This window comes from Chlorella variabilis, assembly GCF_000147415.1.
Source record: "Chlorella variabilis unplaced genomic scaffold CHLNCscaffold_7, whole genome shotgun sequence".
Lineage (NCBI taxonomy): Eukaryota > Viridiplantae > Chlorophyta > Trebouxiophyceae > Chlorellales > Chlorellaceae > Chlorella > Chlorella variabilis.
The window spans coordinates 512,698-531,971 of record NW_005435081.1 but is presented as its reverse complement, the minus strand read 5'-3'; the positions used below and the strand labels follow the sequence as shown (position 1 = coordinate 531,971).

Below are 19,274 nucleotides of genomic sequence, written 5' to 3'. Positions count from 1 at the left end.
TCGGGCTCCTGGGAGGGAGGGCGGGGCGGTGCAAGGTGGAGGGCAGGCCAGCGCGCGTCGGGCGGTGCAAGGTGGAGAGGGCAAGGGCGGCAGCCGAGTGCGCCGCGTGCACCATGCACTGCCAAGGATGCCTTTGCTCATGCATGCACACCACACCGATGCTTGGCAGCCACCGCGCCGCACCTTTTCCGAGGGGCACTTGATGCGCGGGTGGAGGATGAGGTGGTGGAAGAGCGAGGTGGTGGCACTCTTCTGCGGGCGGCGCAGGCGGGCAGGCAGGCAGGCAGGGAGGCAAAGTGAGCACGGCAGCAGAGTGTGGCTGGCGGTTCAACAGTGCCGCCGAGGTGGATGGCATACGGGCAAGCACAGGCTCGCAGAAGGCCATGGGGCCCAGGGACCCGAAGCGACAGGGAGGCAGAACAAGCTGGCAGTGCACGCAGCGGCGCAGGGCGCAGCAAGAAGGGGGAGGCCCGCCTGCCAGCCAATGATGAAGAAGTGTGGGAAGAGGAACTGGCCGCGGAACCTGCACCGGGGCGGGCAAAAGTGCATTGTGCAGAGGGCTATGTCAGCGTTAAACGCCTATTGTCAGCGTTGAAGGCGCTCAAAGCAGTCAGGGCGGGCGGAGTCGCCAGGGAGGCAGCCAGGCGAGCGAGGCCCACGCCAGGCCGCCCAGCATTGGCAGCGAGCGGCTGCAGCAAGCGCCATCCGCTGCGGCGGTACGGCGGGACGTACCTCTTCTTCCTGGCCGCCTGCTTGACGCACTCCAGCGTCTTGCACTGTTCCAGCGCCCTCTGGTAGGGCGACTTGCGGTGCGGCTTGGGCTCCACCACAAGGCCCACAGAGCCGCCGCCCGCGTCCTTGACGCGAGGCACATCAGACGCGCTGGCGCCGGCGCCGGCATCGGCCGCCGCCTCCCCCTCCTCCTCGGCGGTGGCAGCGGCGGCCTCCCCCTCCTCCTCGGCGGCGGCAGCGGCGGCCTCTGCGGTGGCCTCCGCGCCGGGCCTGGCCTCGCCGGCGCCGGCGCCGCCCTCCTGGCCCAACGCTCCCAAGCGCTCCTCCTCCATGGCCGCCGCCGCCTCCTGCCGCTGCATCTCTTCCTCCAGCTCCTCCTCCTCCTCATCCTCCTCATCCTCCTCATTGTAACCCGCGCCGACGGCTTCCTGCACAGCCGCCCCCGTTTCGCCATCGCCCTCCTCCTCTCCCTCTGCTGCTGCTGCTGCTGCTGCCGCCGCCACCGCTGCCACATCAACCTGCGCAGCCTCGTCGTCATCGTCCTGAGCCGCTGCCGCAAGGCTCAAGGCCTCAGCCTCCTCCTCCTCCTCGCCGCTGCCGATTTCTGCAACCCGCGGCCCTCCCTCCTCCTCCAGCTGGTCTGTGTCAGTCCAGCCCTCGTCCTCCTCCGCCTGCAGCGCCTGCTGCTGCTCTTCAAGCGACAGGCCATGCTCTAGCTTGCGGTGGCGCTTGCCGGGGCTGTGGGGGGGGCAGGGGGGGCGCAGGCGGCGAGCTGCAGCTGCCAGACTGCGCGCAGAGCCCTCCAGCCGGCCCAAAGCCACGGATGCCCGGGTGTGCAGCGCGGCAGCAGGAAACAAGAAGAGTTGACTCAATCCGCCTCACAGCTGCAACCATCCAGTCAAGTGGCCCTCCGGGCTGGCACCGGGCTGGCACCAGCCAGCCACCACCAGCGGCACCAGCCAGCCACTCACACGACGGTCTGGGTCTGCTGCAGGGTGTAGCGCCGCTCCGACGATTCACGCGCCGCCTGGAGCTGGTGCTGCAGGGTGGTGCTCTGCACTGTGTGACCCCTGCATGCCGGCAAGCATGGCAGGGAGGGGGGCACAAGGCCTGAGGAGGGCTGCTGTGCCGAGCCAAGGAGGCCAGGCTGGATGCCAGAAGCACAAGCGCAGCCGGCGCATATGCGTGTGCTGAGGGTGACGCATGCATGGCCCGAGGGGAGTCGTCATAGCAGAGTGCAGTGCGATGCAGACCGACATGTGCCTCAGCATGTCACGGGCATGTGCCCTGCATCTGCAGGTTGCAAAGCCCTGGGCTTGCCTGCCATGGTTGAGGGACACAACCGCCAGCAGGCATGCTCCAGCCAGCGCCAGGAAGAGCAGCTGGCCGTCGATGCGCCCCCTGCAGGCGTAGGGGGCCGCAGGCACAAGGACGCATGGTTGCGGGCCATGTGGCAGCCCGGCAGCAGGCGCGCACGACACCGATGCCAGGGCCGCCTTGCTGCCGTGCTCCCGCTAGCATGGGTGCTGTCCATCTTTGATACGCGAAGGCTGGAAACTGGGCCAGGATCACCTCCTCTGGTGCGCGGTGAGGTCGCCGCTGGACTCCGAAAACCTGGCCGCCCGACGGCGGCGCGGGGACGGCAGGCCCAAATTCCCTGGCATCGCGCGCTCGCGCCTCAAAGAGCGCAGCAAAGCTGGCCCTGGCGTTGATGAGCGCTCCAGGCAGAGCTGCTGCGGGTGCACAAGGGGGAGAACTTGCAGATGTGAGACGCTCGCGCGCGCTGTGGCGAGCCCCAGCAGCCCCGCGGAGGGCAGGACCGAGTCAAGGCAGTGTGTGGGAGTCTAAATCTGCGGCGTTCGCCGCGAACATGTGTGCCTGGGAGAGATGCATGAGGACCGCCGCCACGGTGGCCGGCGATGACCCGTAGGGATCACTCTCATCGATGCGCTGAAACCTCGCTGGAAAAGGCTGCTGCAGCTATGGGAGGGCCAGACGCCAGGGAGGACGTGCTGGCCGGGGGGGACATGCTGGGCACCGATGCAGTCGGCTGCGGCGTGTCGCAAAGTGGGCGCACAGCGGCTTTGTGAATCCACCGACGGATCGGGCCCCCGAGCGCGGTGGCATCCAAGACCCCAGCGCATGCCACCGTTGTTTGTGCCCGCCCCAGACCCTACCTGCTGCCCAGAGGCTGCTCCCTAGTCGCCTGGTCGATTACAGAAACGGAACAGAATGCTGAGATAGAGCCAGGAATAATTCTCAGGCGGGTATTGCCATGCGCCAAGTGCGGCAGCTGACGCGGCCGTCGCTAGCGGGAAGGTGCAGACGGGCGTCCCTGGCATTCAGGCTCGGCATCAATCGGGTGCGGGTGCCACCGTTGGCAACCAACACCGCCCCAGAGCTACCGGTGCTCCTTCCGCCGCGTCTGACTTGACCCCCCTTGACATGTGAAGTCATGTGCCGTCTCCCGACGGCTGCGCGGCCCATGGCGACAGCAGTACTCTCGTGTGCAATGAAGCAGCCCGAGATGCATCAGATGGGGTTCCCAACCAGTTGCCCTTCTTCCGCCAGTTGGCCCCTTGCTGCGCCCACGCGCTTGACAGGCTGTGCAGCTTCATTGTCCGCGAAAATCGGCTCCCAATTTCCCTCCCCTGTGATATTGTTCTGCACCAGCCCCTGCTGCCTGGGGCGGGTACAGCGTGGTTGGTTGGGAGCGCCGGGCTGGGGGTGGCCGCAGCCCACGCGGCGCGTTCCTCGGGGCCAAAATGAACACGGGAGTCGGCCAGCATCGCCAGATGCTGCGCGGCACGGTGCAGAGCCAGTTTGGGGGCACCCCCCGCCACAGGGCGCGCACGCGAGGCCGCCACCGCCGTCTTTCTGGGCATTGCCGAGTTGGAGGGCAAGGAGGTCAACAAGAGGCGCGTGGCAGCGCCATGCAGGCCAGCACCAGCCTGTGTCCTGGCTGGTTTTGGCTAGCTGCGCGGCGCCCAGCCTTTCGCCCGCCTTGCGTCGGCCGCCCCTGCCGCACCGACGCGCCCACACCTGCGTGCCGCAGGTCTCGCGTCAACGGCAAGCTCATGGTGATGGTGGTGGCGCTGGCGCTGACGGTGCTCCTCTCCTTTGCCGTGTTCAACAGCACCAACAGCGAGATAGCGGGATGGCAGTCCTACCAGCGGCAGCAATACACGTCGGGGGTTGCGTAAGTCCCTGCCTGGGGTGCCCTCCCGGGGCAAGCCCAGGGCGGTGGGTGCGCCAGGCGCCGCGCCGACGTGGCGCCCACCCTCCCAAGCGCCGGCCGGCAGCCTGCACAGTCTGCCGCCGCTGCCGCCTTTCAAGCCCGCCAGCAGCTGCCGCCTCGCGGGCGATGCACCCACCCGCCAGCCGTGCGTGGCCCTGCTGCCTGCAGGCCGGGGCGGCGCCACCGCAAGCTTGAGCGGGAGCCTGAGCCGGGTCAGGACCAGCTCGATGTAGGGCTGGAGGAGGAGCAGGCAAACGACAGCGCTGCGGAGCAGCAGGTCGAGGGCGGCACCGAGGGCGCACAGGCGGCAGTAGAGCAGCAACAAGGCACAGGTGGCGGCGGCGTGCAGCAGCAGCAGCAGGAGCCGGCGGGCGACGCATCAGGCGCGGGGGAGGGCGCGGGTGCGGCGGCGGCGGAGGAGGAGGGCGAGGGGGGCGAGGGGGATGAGTATGAGCAGGAGCAGGAGCAGGCGGCGCAGGAGGGGGCGGCGCAGCAGACAAAGAAGCGCAAGCGCCGGCGCAAGTCGCCGTACCAGCATGCGCTGGAGCAGTGCAGCTCCCTGGCCTGCCTCACCCAGGCTGCCCGCCAGAAGCGGTACCGCGGCCAGTTCCTCTTCCCACACTTCCTCATCATCGGCTGGCAGGTGGGCCCGCGGGCTGGCTGCCGGGCTGGCTGGCGCGGCAGGCCGCCGCTGCCCGCCACGGCGCCGCAGCGCCGCCCCGCGCTGCTGCCGCAGGGCGCCGCTTGCCATGGAGGGCGTCCGGCACGCCTGTGAGCCGAGTGCTGCCTTGCGCATGCTGCCGGGCATTCATCATGCTGCCCGCCCATGCCCGCCCGCCTGCCTGCCCGCCTGCGCCGCCCGCAGAAGAGCGCCACCACCTCGCTCTTCCACCACCTCAAGGACCACCCCAACGTGCTGATGCCCATTGAAAAGGTAGGCCAGCCGGCCTGCTGCCTGGCGGGCTGGCGGGTTGCTGCCGCTGCCGCTGCCGCTGGCCCCCGGCTGCGCGGCCCGCTCGCCGGCCAGCGCGCCTGCCACCGGCTGGCTCCCTCGCCTGGGCATGCGCGGGCCCACGCCTCTGAGCGCCTGCCCGGGGCCGCGCCTCGCCTGCCTCCCCACCACGTCCCCTCTCACTCTCCCTCCCTCCCCTCCACCTTGCACCGCCCCGCCCTCCCTCCCAGGAGCCCGAGTTCTTCAGCTACGACTGCGGCTACAACCCAGAGGGCTGCCCCGCAGACAAGCAGCGGGAGTACATCGAGGAGGTGGGTGTGTGTGTGGGGGGGGAGCGGGGGTTGGTGGTGGGGGGGGAGGCAGCAGAGCGGCGAGAAGGGCAGCTACCTCCCTTGCGTGGCGCACCCCGCATGCATGGCGGCGTGGCAAGGGTGGTGCAGCATCGCGGCGCGCCTCGCTGCTTGCGGGGGAGGCAAGCGCTGCAGGCCACGCGCTGCGGCAGCCCCACCCGCCGGCCCCCCTCCCGCCTTCCCGCCCGCAGACGCTGCACCTCAACCGGGCGCTGCGGCATAACATGGCTGCCGCCATGTTTGAAGGGTCCACCCACTATGGGCGGGAGGGGCACCGCATGACCCCCAGCAACCGCACCTTTGCCGCCAGCCTGTTTGAGGTGCGGGGGGGCGCGCCGCGTGCGCTGCGCTCACGTCGCGGCTGCTGTTCTGTGTATGCTCCAACTGTGGCTGGGGATGGTGATCACGCGGCTGCCTGCCCAGCGCCAGGCCAGGCTGCCATCGCCAGCCCTGCGTCCACCCCGCCAGCCTGCGGGCCAAGGCCCTGTCGGCTGCTGCGCCATGCCTGCCATGCAGGTGTTCCCCTGGGTGAAGCTCATCGCGTCCCTGCGGGAGCCCATCAGGTGAGGCATGGCGGCGCTGGCTTGCCGCAGGCTGCCTCCCGCTGCCAGCTGCGGAGCAGAAGCCGGGCGGCGGCGGAGAGGGAGGCGCATGCGTGGGATTGCGCCCTGGCGTTTGGCGCTGCCTGCCGCCCTCTTGCCGTGCCCTGCTGGACGGACGCTGCCTGCTGCCCTCCCTTCCCGCCTGCCGCAGCCGTTACCTGTCCATGCTTGGGCACAACCTGGACAAAAACACCTACACCTGCCTCAACAAGTGCGATGCCGGGCCGGGCCGCCTGCCCAGCTTGTGCCAGCTGGCCAACACTGTCACGCCGCGCACGCTGCTGGGCTGCCACCTTGCCGCCTGCATCCTCTCATCCCCTGCCTCCCCGCGCACTACCTGCCGGCCCCACTCGACCTCCTCCTGACCCCTGACCGCCCTGCTGCGGGCGCTGCGCCCTTGCTGCCCCCCTCCTGCCCGCAGGCACGACTCCCTGTTTGAGTGCCTGGAGCTGGAGCTGCCCTGGAACAACTACACCACCCCGCTGCAGGCCTGGCTGGACGTCTACCCGCGCAGCCAGCTCCTGCTGCTGCAGTACGAGAGCCTGACGGCGGAGGAGAAGGAGGCGGAGCACCTGGTGGCCGTCAAGAGGTGGGGCGGCAGTGCTGCGAGGTTCTGTGGTGCAGCCGCCCCGCTGTGATAGGCCGCGTGAGCAGGCCTTGGGCAGCGCTGCGCTGCTGTTGGTGGCGGTGGTGGGGAGGGGAGGTGGGGAGGGGAGGCGAGGTGTGGGGGGAGAGAGTTGGAGGGTGAAGCGGAGCGCCTCGAGGCCCTAGCGGGAGGGAGGTGGGCAGGGCCTATTTTGGACACTGGGCGGGGGCTTTGTTGATGGCCGACCACCACCGCCACACCCACCGCCACACACCACCTGCACAGCATGCCTACACACACACCCGCTCACCCTGCCGCTCATGGCCCCGCCTGCCACCTGCCGCCCCGCAGCTTCCTGGGCGTCGACCCCAACCTGCCCGCCAACCAGCTGGGCCACAGCAACACGCGGGCCAACCGGCTGGGCCACGAGGTGCGCCTTGGCCCCACCCCACACCCGCCTGGAGCATCTGTTGGATTGCCCCCTGCCAGGGATCTGCTGCCTGCAGCGGTGGCGTCAGCGCCGGCCGGGCCTGGCTGGCTGGCTGGCTGGCTGGTGCGCGCGGCACAGCGTTGACAGGCAACGGCCGGTCTGCCGGCCAGCCGCGCCGCCGGCGGTCCCTTCCCCTTTGCCCCCGCTCCCCTTGACCTGCCCTCGCTCCCCCCCTGCCTGCAGCCCGAGGGCTGGCCTATGAAGCGGTGGCAGTACGAGAGGCTGATAGAGGTGGTGCGCCCGGATGTGGACAGGTAGGCAGCTGCTCCGCGGCTTCCTCAGCTAGGCAGCGCAGCATCCGGTGGCGCCCGGCAGGCAGCGGATGGCCGCCGGTGCTTCGCCCCCCGGCCGCACCTCCCCTCCTCCGCCCGCGTGTCCCCCCGTAGGCTGCCCCTCATCCTCACGCCCCTCATCCCCACACCTTGCCTGCAGCCTGGCGGGCGTGGTGGCCAAGTATGGGCTGGGTGATGCCCAGGCGTGGGTTGCCAGCTGGGAGAAGGCGTGGGAGGCCAACCTGGCTGGCTGCGACGCCCAGGGCAACTGCAGCATCCACTGAGCAGCATCCCGAGGGCTGGCCGTGCGGCCAGCCGGCGCCGCGTCTGGAGCGGGCGGCAGGAGCGGGCGCTTGCTTGCCCGGCCTGCCGACCCCTCACCATCGCCACAACGGCGCTCAACACTCAACACACCACTCCCTCGGCTCTCCTTCTCTGCTTTGTTTCAACCAGACCTCGGATCGCAATGCACATGCTTGCCAGCCCCCCGTTTTCAGTTTTGCAGAAGCTAGGCCCTGCCGCAGGCTCTAGGCAGTCAGGCAGCCACGCCCCCCAAGATCATCGTTGCTATGTTTCGTATTGGCTCTATGCTAGTTTCATTGCCAGCAAGGCTCCCAGCAGAATGAGAGTCAAATAATTGCAATGCAACAACAATCGACCAACGCGCAACATCTCGAGGTGTGCGTGTGTGCAGCAGCGCAGGGCGCTCGCTGCCGGGCGCCCAGCCGGGCCCAGCCACTAGACCGCCTGGCCGGCGGGTGCGCCGCCGCCGCCGCCCCGCTCCTGAGCCTCCTCTCCGTCGTAGGAGAGGGAGGAGGTGGAGCGCATCGCCCGCACCAGCTCCTGCATGGTCCTTGTGGGGCTCCCATCGGCGCCGCCCGCGGCCTGCTGGCCCTGCAGCCGGGTGAGGGCGCGGTACTGGGAGGCGTTCTTGATGATGTAATCGCCAATGTCGGAGTTGCTGACGTGGACTGCATGCAGGGAGGGGTCGCGCGTGAGCGAATGGGGGGGTGAATGCCCACGCGCCCAGTTTGTACCGCAAGTATGTGCATATGCACCGCCCCTGCGCCACACCCCCAATGCATGCATAACCACCCGCCTAATGCCAGTGTGGCGGCACCCACCTATGCACCCGCTGCTCTCGTCCAGCAGTATGGTGCGGGTGGGCTCGATGTTGAGCACCGTGCCCGCCACCTGCGGATGTAGGGCGGCGGGTGGAGGGTGGGAGCCGGCCTGCGCTCTGCAGCCTCCCCCAGCAAGGGTGCAACACACACACACACACACACACATCCAAACAAGTGCGCACACACTTCTATATGTGCGACCCTGGCTAGTCCACACACACCACACACACACACACGCACACACACACACGAGCGGCTGCACCCCACACCCACCTCCACCCCCTCTGGGTTCACCAGCTCCACCACGTCCCCCGTCACAAACGGGCGCGTGGAGTAGAGCGAGATGGCGGCCACAATGTTGGACAGCAGCTGCTGGGTGGCCAGCCCAATCACCACGCCCACGCCGCCCACCGAGGCCAGCAGGGGGCCGATATGGAAGCCTGGGTGTGGGTGGGGTCGTGGTGGTGGTGTGTGGTGGTGGTTGTGATGTTTATCAGTGCACTCGGCAATGCAAGGTGGTGGCGGGAAGTGTGGGGTGGTGGTGGTGGTGGTGCTTGTCAGAGTGCAAGGGGCAATGCGACAGTGCGGTGCGGGGGAGGAGCCACCGGCCAAGCACAGGGAAGGCTGCGGCAAGCGGGCCGCCGCCCAGCCTCACCAAAGCCGGCCAGCGCAACGGCGGCAGCCAGCAGCACAATGGCGATCGTCACGCCGGTGTTGCCCAGGCGCAGCAGTGGCGCCATGCCGTCGTTGTGCACGTCGCTGCACGCAGGCGCGGGCGCGGGCGCGGGCGCGGCAGGTGGCAGCGAGTGGGGCGAGCGGCGCGGGGCGGACAAGGAGGCTGTGGGGGAGAAAGGAGGGGCTTGCGAGCCGGCTGCTGCCGCACACACACACCCGCCGCACGCACACACCGCCGCCCGCTCACTCGTCTGTCTGCAGCCGTTCTGCTGCCCACTCGATGAGGCGGGACTTGAAGTCGATGGCAGCCCAAGCCAAGCCGACAATCACAACCAGCTCCGAGCAATCCTGCGGCCGCAGGGATAGAGGCGGCAGGCGGGGCGGGCTCGGGGCGGGGCTGTGGCCAGCACGAGCAGGCAGGCGGTTGGTTCGATTGGGCCCCGCCAGCGGCATTCAACAGGCCAACGTCGAGGCCCCGGCTGTGCAGGCAGGTTGACGGTCCCGAGGGCAGGCCAGCGGGCAAGCAGAACTGCTGGTAGCAGTGCCATGCCAGGCACACCCACCACAGGCAGCGGGCAGCGGGCAGCCCACCTGCACCAGCTGTGTGGCCCACTGCAGGGCGGCCATCACCTGCACCTGCTTGGCCTCGCCGCCGGCAGCCAGCGACAGCCAGCGCAGCGCCGCCAGCAGCTGCTGGTCCATGCGGCCTGCGGCAGGAAGAAAGGGCGGCAGGCAGGCAGGCAGCCCAGGCAGGGCAGGCAGCGCGTCGCGGGGCAGGCGATGAGCACTGGCTGGGGGGCACAAGGCAGGCGGTACGGCCTCCCCATGAGGCGGTACGGCGGTGCACCCACATATCAGCAGTGCCGCCGGGTCCACGCCGCACTTGGTGGCGGCCACCACCGCCAGGGCCAGCACCACTGTCCCCGCCCGCGTGGCGCAGTAGATGGGCAGCATCAGCTGCATTTATAAGCAACGTAGGGGGAGAGCCAGGACGTGGCGCGGGGGCCGGGTGGGGCAGGGGCAGGCGTCTGTGGCTGGAAAGGTCCCCTCCGCCACGGGGCTTGCAGCCCGGAGGCTGGGAGCCGCGCCGCCATGCCGCTGGGTCAGCATGCGCGGCGTGACACGGCCGGCAGCTGCGTAGCCAGCCGCATGCCGCCGCCGCATGGCCGCCCGCCCGCACGGGTGCCTGCGCGGCTGGCGCCCACCTGGCAGGGTGTGAAGGCGGCTGCCAGGGCCTCGGCGCCCACGTTGAAGCGCCCCGCGCCGTCGGCGGCCCGGATGTGCCTGCCCGCGGCGCGGTCCAGCACGCGCAGCAGCAGCGTGCCCGCCGCCGCGGCAAAGGCCAGGAAGGCCAGCAGGCGCGCCGCGTGCCAGGCGGCGGCAGACACGCCCGCCAGCTTCATGAGCTCGTCCACAAGCGGCACGCCCGTGGCCTGCAATGGGAGGAGGGAGAGACGGATGGGGTTTGTAGGGTTCGGGAATGGTTGGCAGCACGTCACGCCGGGGTTGCGCGTCATATGCAACAGCACCCATGCCACACGTGGGGCCGAGAAGGGCGCGGCAGTGCGCCGGGCACCACAGAATGCTGCCCTGCATGCACGCTTGCTGGGATGCCAGGCAAGGCATCTCCCTGTCAGCCCTGGGGTCCAGCCAAGGCAGCTGTACCTCGTAAAGGACGTCAGAGGCCAGGTCTGCTAGGGGCAAGCCAGCTGCGTGCAGCCTGGTGGCTGCACGCGACCCGCTGCAGCCGCCGCTGCAGCCGCCGCGCTGCCTGGCCTGTTGAGCAGGCTGCCAATCGGGGCGTTGGAGGGTGAGTCGCTGCTTGAGAGCCAGGCCATGCCGCATTACTCGGGCTGTCAGGAGGGGGGCCGCAAGGTGGGCCAGCGGGCGGCAGCGGGGCGCCGCCTGGAAGGCTGGCCCAGACCGCAGCGTGGCGATGCCTGCTGCCATCACGCTGCGCGGATTGTGTTGCATGGCTAGGAGGGCCGGCAGGTCCTGGACGTTTGCTAGGGTTGCGACCAAAAGATGGGGGCCCGCAGCGGGCGCCTGTCCCGAGCTCTGAGACGACACGCTGATGTCGTTGTGCACTGGCAACAAGCAGATGAGCGCCTCGGCCGTCAATTTTGCAAATGGAAAGAGCACGCCATGCGCAGCACCGCGGCAAGGGGGGCGGAGTTTGGACCCGGTTCTGTGGTGCTGCCGCAGGAAGGGCGCATTCGGGGCTGGCCCCGCGCAGCTGAGCTGGACTCATCCAGCTGTTGTATGCACGATGCACACCAAACCAACGTGCAGGGCGGGGCTCCTGCCGACTTACATGATGCCGCCGCCGAGCGCGGCTGCCCGCCATGTTTTGCAGCACATAATGCCAGCTCGCCTAATCACCTGGGACAAAGCATGGCCTGCAGCTAACGTCGTCCACGAAAGTGTAGCAGCCAGCTTCTTCGACAGCACTGGGACAGCACTGGCATTGTTGCGCTGCCGCTGCCCGCCCAATCACCGCCTACCTGGCGCTGGTCCCAGACAAAATCTCGACGATCGAACCCTCGACCCATCACAGGCCTGCATTTACACCCTAAATCACCTGCCCCCGGAGCCTCTTCGTGCCTGGCCGGCAGCCCCGCCATGACTCGTGTCAAGCTCCTGCTGCTGGCAGGCGATTACGTCGAGGACTACGAAGTGAGAGGTCGAGGGAGCGGTTCCCTGTGCAGCTGGACGGTGGTTTTTGGTGTCGGAACGCGCGCATGCGATCTGTTGGCTCGTGGGGCCTTCCTGTGGCGAGCTACGGGGCGAGGGGAGGAGGCGCTTAGCGATTCTTTCGGTTCGGGCCAAAAGGGCGGGGCCGCTCCCACCCCTGCCCATTCCGCTGGCGCCGCCCGCTTACCTGCCGCTGCCTACCTGCCTGCCGCTGCCTGCCTGCCTGCCCCGCCTGCAGATCATGGTGCCCTTTCAAGCGCTCCAGATGGTGGGCTTCCAGGTGAGCCGCACCCCATCTGCTGCACGGCCTATCGCGCCGTGAAGCCTACGCCGTGCAGCCGCCGCCGCACACCACACCCCCTCGCCACCTGCAACCTCCCGTCTCCGCAGGTGGACGCCGTGTGTCCCGGCAAGAAGGCCGGCGACATGTGCCGCACCGCGGTGCACGAATTTGAGGCAAGAGTGCCGCTGAGGCTGTCGGCCGGGCCGGCTGGTGCTCGCCGCGCATGCGCCCTTGGTTGGCTTCGCGGCGCCGATCCCTCGCAGCTGCCGACCACAACAGCCTGCATGCCTGGCTGCGCTGCGTGCAGCAGCCCGGCCTGGCCCTGCCCCCCATTGCCACTGTACAATGGGGGCTCAATGAACTCCTACCCTACCCGCCACTGCAGGGAGACCAGACGTACAGCGAGAAGCCGGGGCACAACTTTGTGCTGAATGCCGACTTTGATGCCGCCAAGCCGGAGAGCTACGACGGGCTGGTGATTCCGGGGTGGGTGGCTGTGGCGAGGAGGGGTGTGGGTGGCTTTGCATGGATGAAAAAGGGGTGGGTGGATGAAGCACGGTGGGTGGATGAAGCACGGTGGGTGGAATGCCCGCGTGTGTGAGATTGATGGGGCAAGTGGAGAGGCCGGGAGCCCCCGTTTGGGAGGGCCGTTGTGGTGGTGCAAAGCGTTCTCCCCGCCGTGCTGCCCTGCATGCATGGCGCCTGCAGCGGGCGCGCGCCCGAGTACCTGCGGCTCAACCCTCGTGTGATCGAGATAGTCAAGCACTTCATGGCGGCCAAGAAGCCGGTGGCATGCATCTGCCACGGAGCACAGCTGCTGGCGGCGGCGGGTGGGCGCCTCGCTGCACGTGCCTGTGCCTGCCGTGGTTTGGTGGCGGTTGTTTTGCTGTGTGGTTCCTTCCGTCCATTTTTGGGGGGGCCACGGTTATACGCTGCCAGCCTCAACGACCCCATGCCCCGTGTCCGCACTCTGCCCTGGCAGGCTGCGTCAGCGGCCGCACCTGCACCGCCTACCCGGCCTGCGGACCCGAGGTGACTGCCGGCGGGGGCAACCACCGGGATGTGGGTGTGGAGGAAGTGGTGATTGACGGCAACCTGGTGAGCCCGGCTGCAGGCAGCTGGCCCGGCTGCGCCTGCAGCCGGGCAGCTTGCCCCACCTCTGTGAAACATGACTGCGCCCTGGCGGCGGGGGCAAGCCGGCTGGCACAGGCTGAGTTGGGGCAGTCGTGTGTGCTGCGTCGCGCCCATGCTCATCCCCTCTCCTGCGCCGCCGCCTGGCGCCTCTCCCTGGCCCACCGTGCGCTGCCGCAGGTCACGGCGGCAGCGTGGCCGGCCCACCCCAAGTGGCTGGCTGCCTTTGTGGATGTGCTGGGTGAGTGTGTGGTGTGTGTGTGGTGTGTGTGTTCCCCTCCCGCTCCCTCCCTGCTCGGCTTTCCGCTGCACGCCCTCCTCCAGCCCCTCCCTCCCCCTCCTGCCCTCCCTCCCCTGACCCAGGGTACAAGGTGGTTCACAAGGAGACGGGGGCGCGGGTGTTTGTGCCGCACCACGCCTGAGGGAACCCCACGGCGAGAGCCGCGAATAAGGGCAGGCCAGGCAGCCAGCCATGAGCACCGCCGCTGCCGGCGGGATCCCGTTAGTGTTTTCATTGCGCTATTGTGCTTTTGTTGAGCATTGCCAGCCTGGATGGTTCGATTTGGTCATGTCTGAGCAGCACAGCTGAGGCAGAGTTCAGCCAGAGATGGGTGAAGAGCACTGGCGCACCTGGTTGCTTGGCAGTTCACTCCATCGAACTGGCGGCGTCAGTTACACGTGCCAAAAACATACTGGTTAGCAGGGCGCAACTCATTTGATGCTTTGCAGGGCAGAGCGCACACGTGCCAGCACGCTGGCGCTGGGTGCCGCTGTAGCGGCGGCAGCCGGTCCTACCCCGCCGCTGTCCCCATTGCCGCCGCCCCGTGGTGGCGCCGCCTTGCTCCTGCTGCGGCTGCGGCTGCGCACGCTGCGGCTCCTGCTCCTGCTGCGCTCCCGCTCCCGGCTGCGGTTGCTGCGCTTGCGCCGCCTGCTGCCACGCTTGCGCCCCTTGGGGCTGCGGCTGCGGCTGCGGCTGCGGCTGCGGCTGCGGCTGCGGCTGGCACGGCGGCGGTGCCGCTTCTTATGCCGCTTGTGCTCCCTGCTGCGGCTGCGGCTGCGGCTGCCGCGCCGCCGCTGCCGCGAGTGTCGGCTGCGGCTGCGCTCCCGCCTGCCGCTGCCTTCGCTGCTGCTGCTGCCGCTGCCGTCTCTTGACGCAGCCCGCTCAGCCTCAGGAGCCTCAATCGGATGCGCGTCTGCCGCCTCTGCGGCTTTGGCGGCAGCAATGCGCTCCCGGATGCGCTGCAGGTTGGTGGGAGCGGCCCCGGTGGCTGCTGCTGCTGCTCCTGCTGGTGCTGCTGCTGGTGCTGCTGCCTCCTGGACGCCGCCCCAATTGCTTGCAGCATCAGGCTCATCGGGCCCCGCAGCAAACGCTGCCCGGTGCTGCGCCAGCGCTTCTTCCGGCTGTGGCCGACACGCGGCTTGCGGGGCTGGCGCTGCAGCAGCGCCAGGCGCGGCGCTGGCGCCGCCGGCCAGCAGCGCGTCGTTGGATGCCGCCCGCCGCAAGCGCAGCCTGAGCGCCAGATCCTCCAAGCTCTCCACGGCAGGCTGCGCCGCTGGGCGGCCGGCAGCAGCCCCCGGCGCCGGCGCCTCTGCTGCAGGGGCGTCGTCCCCGCCCAAGAACGCACGGCGGTGCTGCGCAATCTCGGCCAGCTGGCGCTGGCGCTGCCGCGCCGCCTCCAGCGCCTGCTGCTGCTGCCGCTGCGCCAGCAGCTCGCGCGCCCGCCTGCGGCGGCCAGGGCGGCGCACAACACACAACATGGGCGGCCGCAGAGCTGCGCCTCACCCACCCCAGGCAGCTGGAAACGGCCCACTGCCATAAATCCTCATAAACCCCTGCCATCAGCACAGCGGCCTGGCACAGCCCACCTGCGGCGCTCCGCCTTGCGCTGCTCCTCCAGCTCAGCCTCCTGGCGGGCTGCCGCCTCGGCAGCCGCCGCAGCAGCTTCCGCCTTCGCAGCGGCAGCCGCGGCCTCCGCAGCAGCAGCGGCCGCCTCGGCCCGCGCCGTCTCCTCCACTCCCTGCTCCTGCCGCTCCACCTGCCCCTCGCCGTCCTGCTCCTCGGCAGCTGCCGCATCCGCCGCGGCTGCCGCCGCTTTCTTTGGCCGCGGCTGCACGCTGCCTGCGATGGCTGGATTGGCTTTCAGTTTCAGGGCGGCACCCGCGGCTGCCTTCTTGTCCAGCAGCCAGGGCGGCAGCACGCCGCCGGGGAGCTCCGCTGCAGCCGCTGCCGGGGGCGGCGGCGCAGCAGGCGAGGGAGCGGCGCTGGCGGCAGGAGCCGCGGCGGCCTGGTAGTGCCAGCTGGGCTGCCGGCCGGCCCCGCCTGGTGCCGCGCTGGCGGCGGCCGCCGCCGCCGCCGCCTCCAGCTCCGCGTTCGCGACGGCTGAGGCCACCGCGGAGCGCACCAGCACCGCCGCCAGCCGCCGCTCCTCGGCCGCCTCTGCCGCCGCCGCCGCCGCGGCCAGCACAGCGTCGGCCTCTTCCCGCCCAAGCGCCGCCCCAAGCAGCTCCCTGCAGGCAGGCAGGCAGGCAGGCAGGCAGTGCTGGGAGTGAAGGAAGCAGGAAGCACGGAGGAAGGCAGGGAGGTGGCAGGGAGCTGTTCAGAGCCACCGGCAGGGACTGAGGTGCAACAAAGGTGGCGTGTTCCGGGGAGGCTTTGCCCAACGCAGCTGGACAGCGCAGAGCATCAACGCCCTGCCCCGCCCCGCCTTGCCCTGCCCTGCGCCGCGTCTCGCTGCGCGCGCCTGTAGTGGCGGTGGTGGCGGTGGGTGGGGTGCAAAAAGGCGAATCGCGGGTTGCGGGCCTCGCGCGCCCGCACCACGGCCTCGAAGGTGGCGCCGTTCTTCTGCAGGCGGGCGGAGGCGGCGGGCGGCATAGCTGGCGAGTCAGGAACGGCGGCGGGAGGAGAGGGGTGGCCAGGGAGGCGACGGTCCCCCTCAGGCGAGCCATCTCCAGCTTTCAGCTGTGTGGTTGAGTAGCGGGCCCTGCAAGCCATCGGTCCACGCCGGTGCACCAGGAGCGGGCATAAGGGAGGCTCTGGTGCAGTGCCGTGGCGGGGCTGTGGGGCCGGCCTGCCGTGACGGCGCCCCAGCCTGGGCGCCGCCTGCTGCCCACACAAGCGGCAGCGAGGCGCCTCCAGCCGGCCCAAGCCTGCGGCTTGTGAGCCTGCAGACGGCCTGCGGCCTGCAGAACACCTGCAGAAAGCCTGCACAGCCTGCACAGCCTGCACGGCGAGCTGGCAGCCCCCTCCTGGGTCCGTCCACACGGCGGCGCAGGGCACGCCTGTCAGGTGCGTTGTTAGTCGGCAGTGGGTGAGCATGCAGTGGGGATTGGTTGCCGGCACGGCTTGGGAGCTGGCGGGAGGGGAGGGGCGCACCTGAATGAACTGCACCAGCTTGCGCATGATCGCCCAGGCGTCTGCTGGCAGGCCTCTGGGCGGTGGCTGCTCCTCGTGCTCCTCCGCAGCCTCGCCTGCCGGCCGCGGGGCCGCAGGCTGCTCCGGGCGCTCTCCCGCCGCCTCGCCTGCAGCTGCCGCTGCGGTTGAGGGCCGGCCGCCCGCTGCCGAGCCTGGGCGCTGCTGCTGCTGCTGCTGCTGCTGCTGCTGCTGCCGCGCCTCGCCAGCCTGCTCCTCTGGCGTCTGCTGCTGCCAGCTGTCTCCATACTGCCCGAGCAGCTGCAGGGCATCCGGCGGCGGCTGCACCGACGGACCAAACTCGGGGCCTTGCACCGCCTCCTCCTCCTCCTTCTGCTCCTCCTCCTCCTGCTGTTGCTGCTGCTCCTGCTGCTGGGCAGAAGCTGCCGCGTGGCCTGCTGCTGCTGGTGCTGGTGCTGGCGCAGGCGGCGCTGGCTGCGCGCCGGGAGCCGCATTGATCTCTGCCACACCTGCTGGCTTGCTTTCCAGCAGCCACCTGCAGCAGGCAGCCAGCAGCAGGCGGCGTCGGGAGCAGGCTACGCGAGCCGCCGCCGGTGTGGCAGCTGCTTGCAGCGCGGTACGCCACAGCACGGTGCAGGTTGGGCACCGATTCATGCGGTACCACGGTCCCACGGTACCACGGTACCTGTAGAAGGGGTGCAACCTGCTGCCGGGCTCCAGGAACTCAAAGGTGGGGTCGCCCGCCTGCCTCAACCGCAGCAGCACCTCCAGCTGCTGCCCGCCGTCCCGCACAAACCCGGCCGTCTGGAGTATCACCTGCAGACCAGGGGGGCGGCTGGTAAGCGGAGGGTGGGCCGCGGGGTGCGGAAACGTGTGCATTCTATCGTATGCCTATGGCGGAGAGTGCTGCACGGCAGGTGCACACACGGCATGTGAGCTGCAGGGCCAGCACGCCCCGACGACCCAGGGGGCAGCGCACCTTGTACTGCCGCTGGCCGGCGGGCAGGTGGCCCCGCAGCCGCTGCGGGACCAGAAAGGGTGGGACGAAGGGCTCGTCCGGCGCTGCTGGCGGCAGCGCTGCCGGCTGCTGCTGCTGCTGCTGCTGCACGCTGTCCTGAGCCTCCTGCTCGATGGTGGCATCCCCGTAGCTGAAACCCACGGCAGCGTACTGCCCCGTACCGCCACCATCCCGAGCGCCGCTGTAATCATGGGCCACCGCGGCAAAGCGTGACGCGGCTGGCGGTGGCAGGCCGGGCGGCGGCAGCGCTCCCTGGTACCCCTCCTCCGCCTGATCGTCGCCCTCTCTGGCCCCAGAAAAGTACATGCGACCCGCTGGTGGCAGCAGGCGGCCGTGCCGCTGCAGCTCATGCTCCCGAGAGGGGTCCAAGTCCCTGCAGGGGAGGTGCAGGCAGGGCGGGGTGGGCAGAGACGTGCTGGGGAGCCGCGCCGCTGCTTGGTGCGCGACTCCCGGACCCCGGCTTCCTCCAGGCATTTGTGTGCGTACTGCCACCGCCGCACCTGTACCGCTCTCGCTCCAGCTCCTCCCAGCTGGCGCCTGCCGCCGCCAGCGCCGCCGCCTCCTCCGCCGCGGCGCTGGAGGGGGGCTGGCGGCGTTGCCGCGCCGAGGCCGCCAGCGAGAGCGGATCCAGCAGCAGCCTGCAGGGGCGGCGGTGTGGAGCACCTTTGATGGCTGTACAGGCATGCATGCATTCAGCCAGCCAGGCAGGCAGGATGAGGTGTGTGCAGGCGCCCAGCAGCACCACCCACCGAGCGTCCCATCTGTCTGTCAGGTCATCCGGGTCGCCCCAGCACGGCACCAGGTGGCTGCCCTCCTCCAGCTCAGCCGCCGCCGCCGCGTCGCAGAAGATCTCGGCCGGCACGCCAAAGATGGACAGGCCCTCGCTGCGGCAGGAAAGCGGGGGACACGGGCAGGGACGCTGAGCTTGGGCGTGTGGTTGGCGGCACAGCGAGCTGCGGCGGGGTGGCGGCGGCCGCGGGCGGCAGCGTGCAATTGGCGGCCGCAGCGATGCCACCGCCATCGACACAATGCGGGCGACTCCCAGGGCCACCCAGCCCGCCCACTCACGGGCCCTGCGAGTCGTGCAGCCCAGCAAATGGGCCGTCCGGCTGCCCAGGGCCACGCCGCCTCCCTGCGGAGCCCCGCATCCTAGCAATGAGTACAGGCAATGCCGCAATGCGGTCGTGGGTTTGTGCCGGGAGGAAAGGCGCGGGCCGTCGCAAGAAAAAACAAAAACACAGCTCGCTGGGAGAACCCCCATTCCTTCCGTGCGCGATCGTAGCTTTCGTTCTGGGTGCTACCATCATTTTGGCATCGGCAGCAGCCCGCGCCCGGAGGCTTTGGCCTTGAAGGTTCGGAAGCCGCTGGCGTCGCAACCCACCTGTTCCCCACTTCCATTAAGCTTTGGGGGATCCATCGGTAAGTGTCGGACCACAGGGGGAATGTGCGGGGGCCGGAAACACACTTGGATGTTTGGATCACCCCACCCCGACAGCTGCCGGCTCCTCCGTCCCTGCTCCCTGTTGGCCTGCACGGCGCAATCGTGGTGGGCATCGATCACCGGAACCCTCCGCGATGGCTGTGTTTTGAATGGCGGCTGCCTGCGCCCAGTGCAGGCACGCCAGGATGCGGCACGCCGCCATCGCCCTTGGCCTCACCGGCCTCCTGCTGATGGTGCTGGCGGGCGCCCACGCTGCCCTACACTCCGCCTCCTGGGGCAGCCGCTGGCAGAGCTGGGAGCGCCAGGTGGCGGAGCG

The 19,274-nt window shown here is 69.7% G+C and overlaps 4 protein-coding genes across 4 annotated transcripts in view; 1 reads left to right on the top strand and 3 right to left on the bottom strand.

The window, feature by feature from the left end:
- CHLNCDRAFT_57487 (hypothetical protein) overlaps positions 1–2,564 on the bottom strand; it is a gene marked incomplete at its 3' end in the record, with an annotated part of 4,463 nt that extends 1,899 nt beyond the window's left edge. Inside the window, exons 1-6 of the mRNA XM_005848595.1 lie at positions 2,305–2,564; positions 1,990–2,133; positions 1,704–1,802; positions 733–1,470; positions 358–523; positions 184–252 (exon numbers count right to left, since the gene is read on the bottom strand). Of these exons, the coding sequence (XP_005848657.1) occupies positions 184–252; positions 358–523; positions 733–1,470; positions 1,704–1,802; positions 1,990–2,133; positions 2,305–2,396 (1,308 nt within the window). The 5' untranslated portion in view covers positions 2,397–2,564. The remainder of the gene's footprint in view (positions 1–183; positions 253–357; positions 524–732; positions 1,471–1,703; positions 1,803–1,989; positions 2,134–2,304) is intronic.
- A 2,937-nt stretch (positions 2,565–5,501) lies between these two features.
- On the bottom strand, positions 5,502–10,456 carry CHLNCDRAFT_57485 (expressed protein). The gene is made up of 14 exons (XM_005848594.1): positions 10,227–10,456; positions 9,873–9,978; positions 9,613–9,728; positions 9,269–9,369; positions 9,002–9,105; positions 8,620–8,786; positions 8,347–8,416; positions 7,383–8,193; positions 7,134–7,204; positions 6,812–6,890; positions 6,296–6,463; positions 6,026–6,085; positions 5,789–5,835; positions 5,502–5,592 (listed from the first exon to the last, which is right to left on the bottom strand). Exons 1-8 carry the CDS (start codon positions 10,422–10,424, stop codon positions 7,961–7,963), a joined length of 1,095 nt encoding a protein of 364 aa, XP_005848656.1. The 5' UTR covers positions 10,425–10,456; the 3' UTR covers positions 5,502–5,592; positions 5,789–5,835; positions 6,026–6,085; positions 6,296–6,463; positions 6,812–6,890; positions 7,134–7,204; positions 7,383–7,960.
- A 1,187-nt stretch (positions 10,457–11,643) lies between these two features.
- On the top strand, positions 11,644–13,551 carry CHLNCDRAFT_51527 (hypothetical protein; the record flags this gene model as incomplete). The annotated part of the gene is made up of 8 exons (XM_005848793.1): positions 11,644–11,697; positions 11,954–11,995; positions 12,106–12,177; positions 12,384–12,484; positions 12,707–12,828; positions 12,981–13,096; positions 13,310–13,370; positions 13,493–13,551. 8 exons carry the CDS (start codon positions 11,644–11,646, stop codon positions 13,549–13,551), a joined length of 627 nt encoding a protein of 208 aa, XP_005848855.1.
- A 289-nt stretch (positions 13,552–13,840) lies between these two features.
- Positions 13,841–18,665, bottom strand: CHLNCDRAFT_57484 (hypothetical protein; the record flags this gene model as incomplete). Its single annotated transcript, XM_005848593.1, has 9 exons — positions 13,841–14,852; positions 14,996–15,637; positions 15,871–15,971; positions 16,503–17,034; positions 17,185–17,315; positions 17,479–17,890; positions 18,018–18,155; positions 18,267–18,401; positions 18,586–18,665. 9 exons carry the CDS (start codon positions 18,663–18,665, stop codon positions 13,841–13,843), a joined length of 3,183 nt encoding a protein of 1,060 aa, XP_005848655.1.
- Between the last annotated feature and the right edge of the window lie 609 nt (positions 18,666–19,274).

Coding starts and splice junctions, on each gene's coding strand:
- CHLNCDRAFT_57485 (XM_005848594.1), bottom strand. CDS start 10,424: ATGAAGCTGGCGGGCGTGTCTGCCGCCGCCTGGCACGCGGCGCGCCTG. Junction 9,729..9,872: donor CCCGGCGGCACTGCTGATAT/GTGGGTGCACCG, acceptor TTCCTGCCGCAG/GCCGCATGGACCAGCAGCTG. Junction 9,370..9,612: donor GGGCCACACAGCTGGTGCAG/GTGGGCTGCCCG, acceptor CTGCGGCCGCAG/GATTGCTCGGAGCTGGTTGT.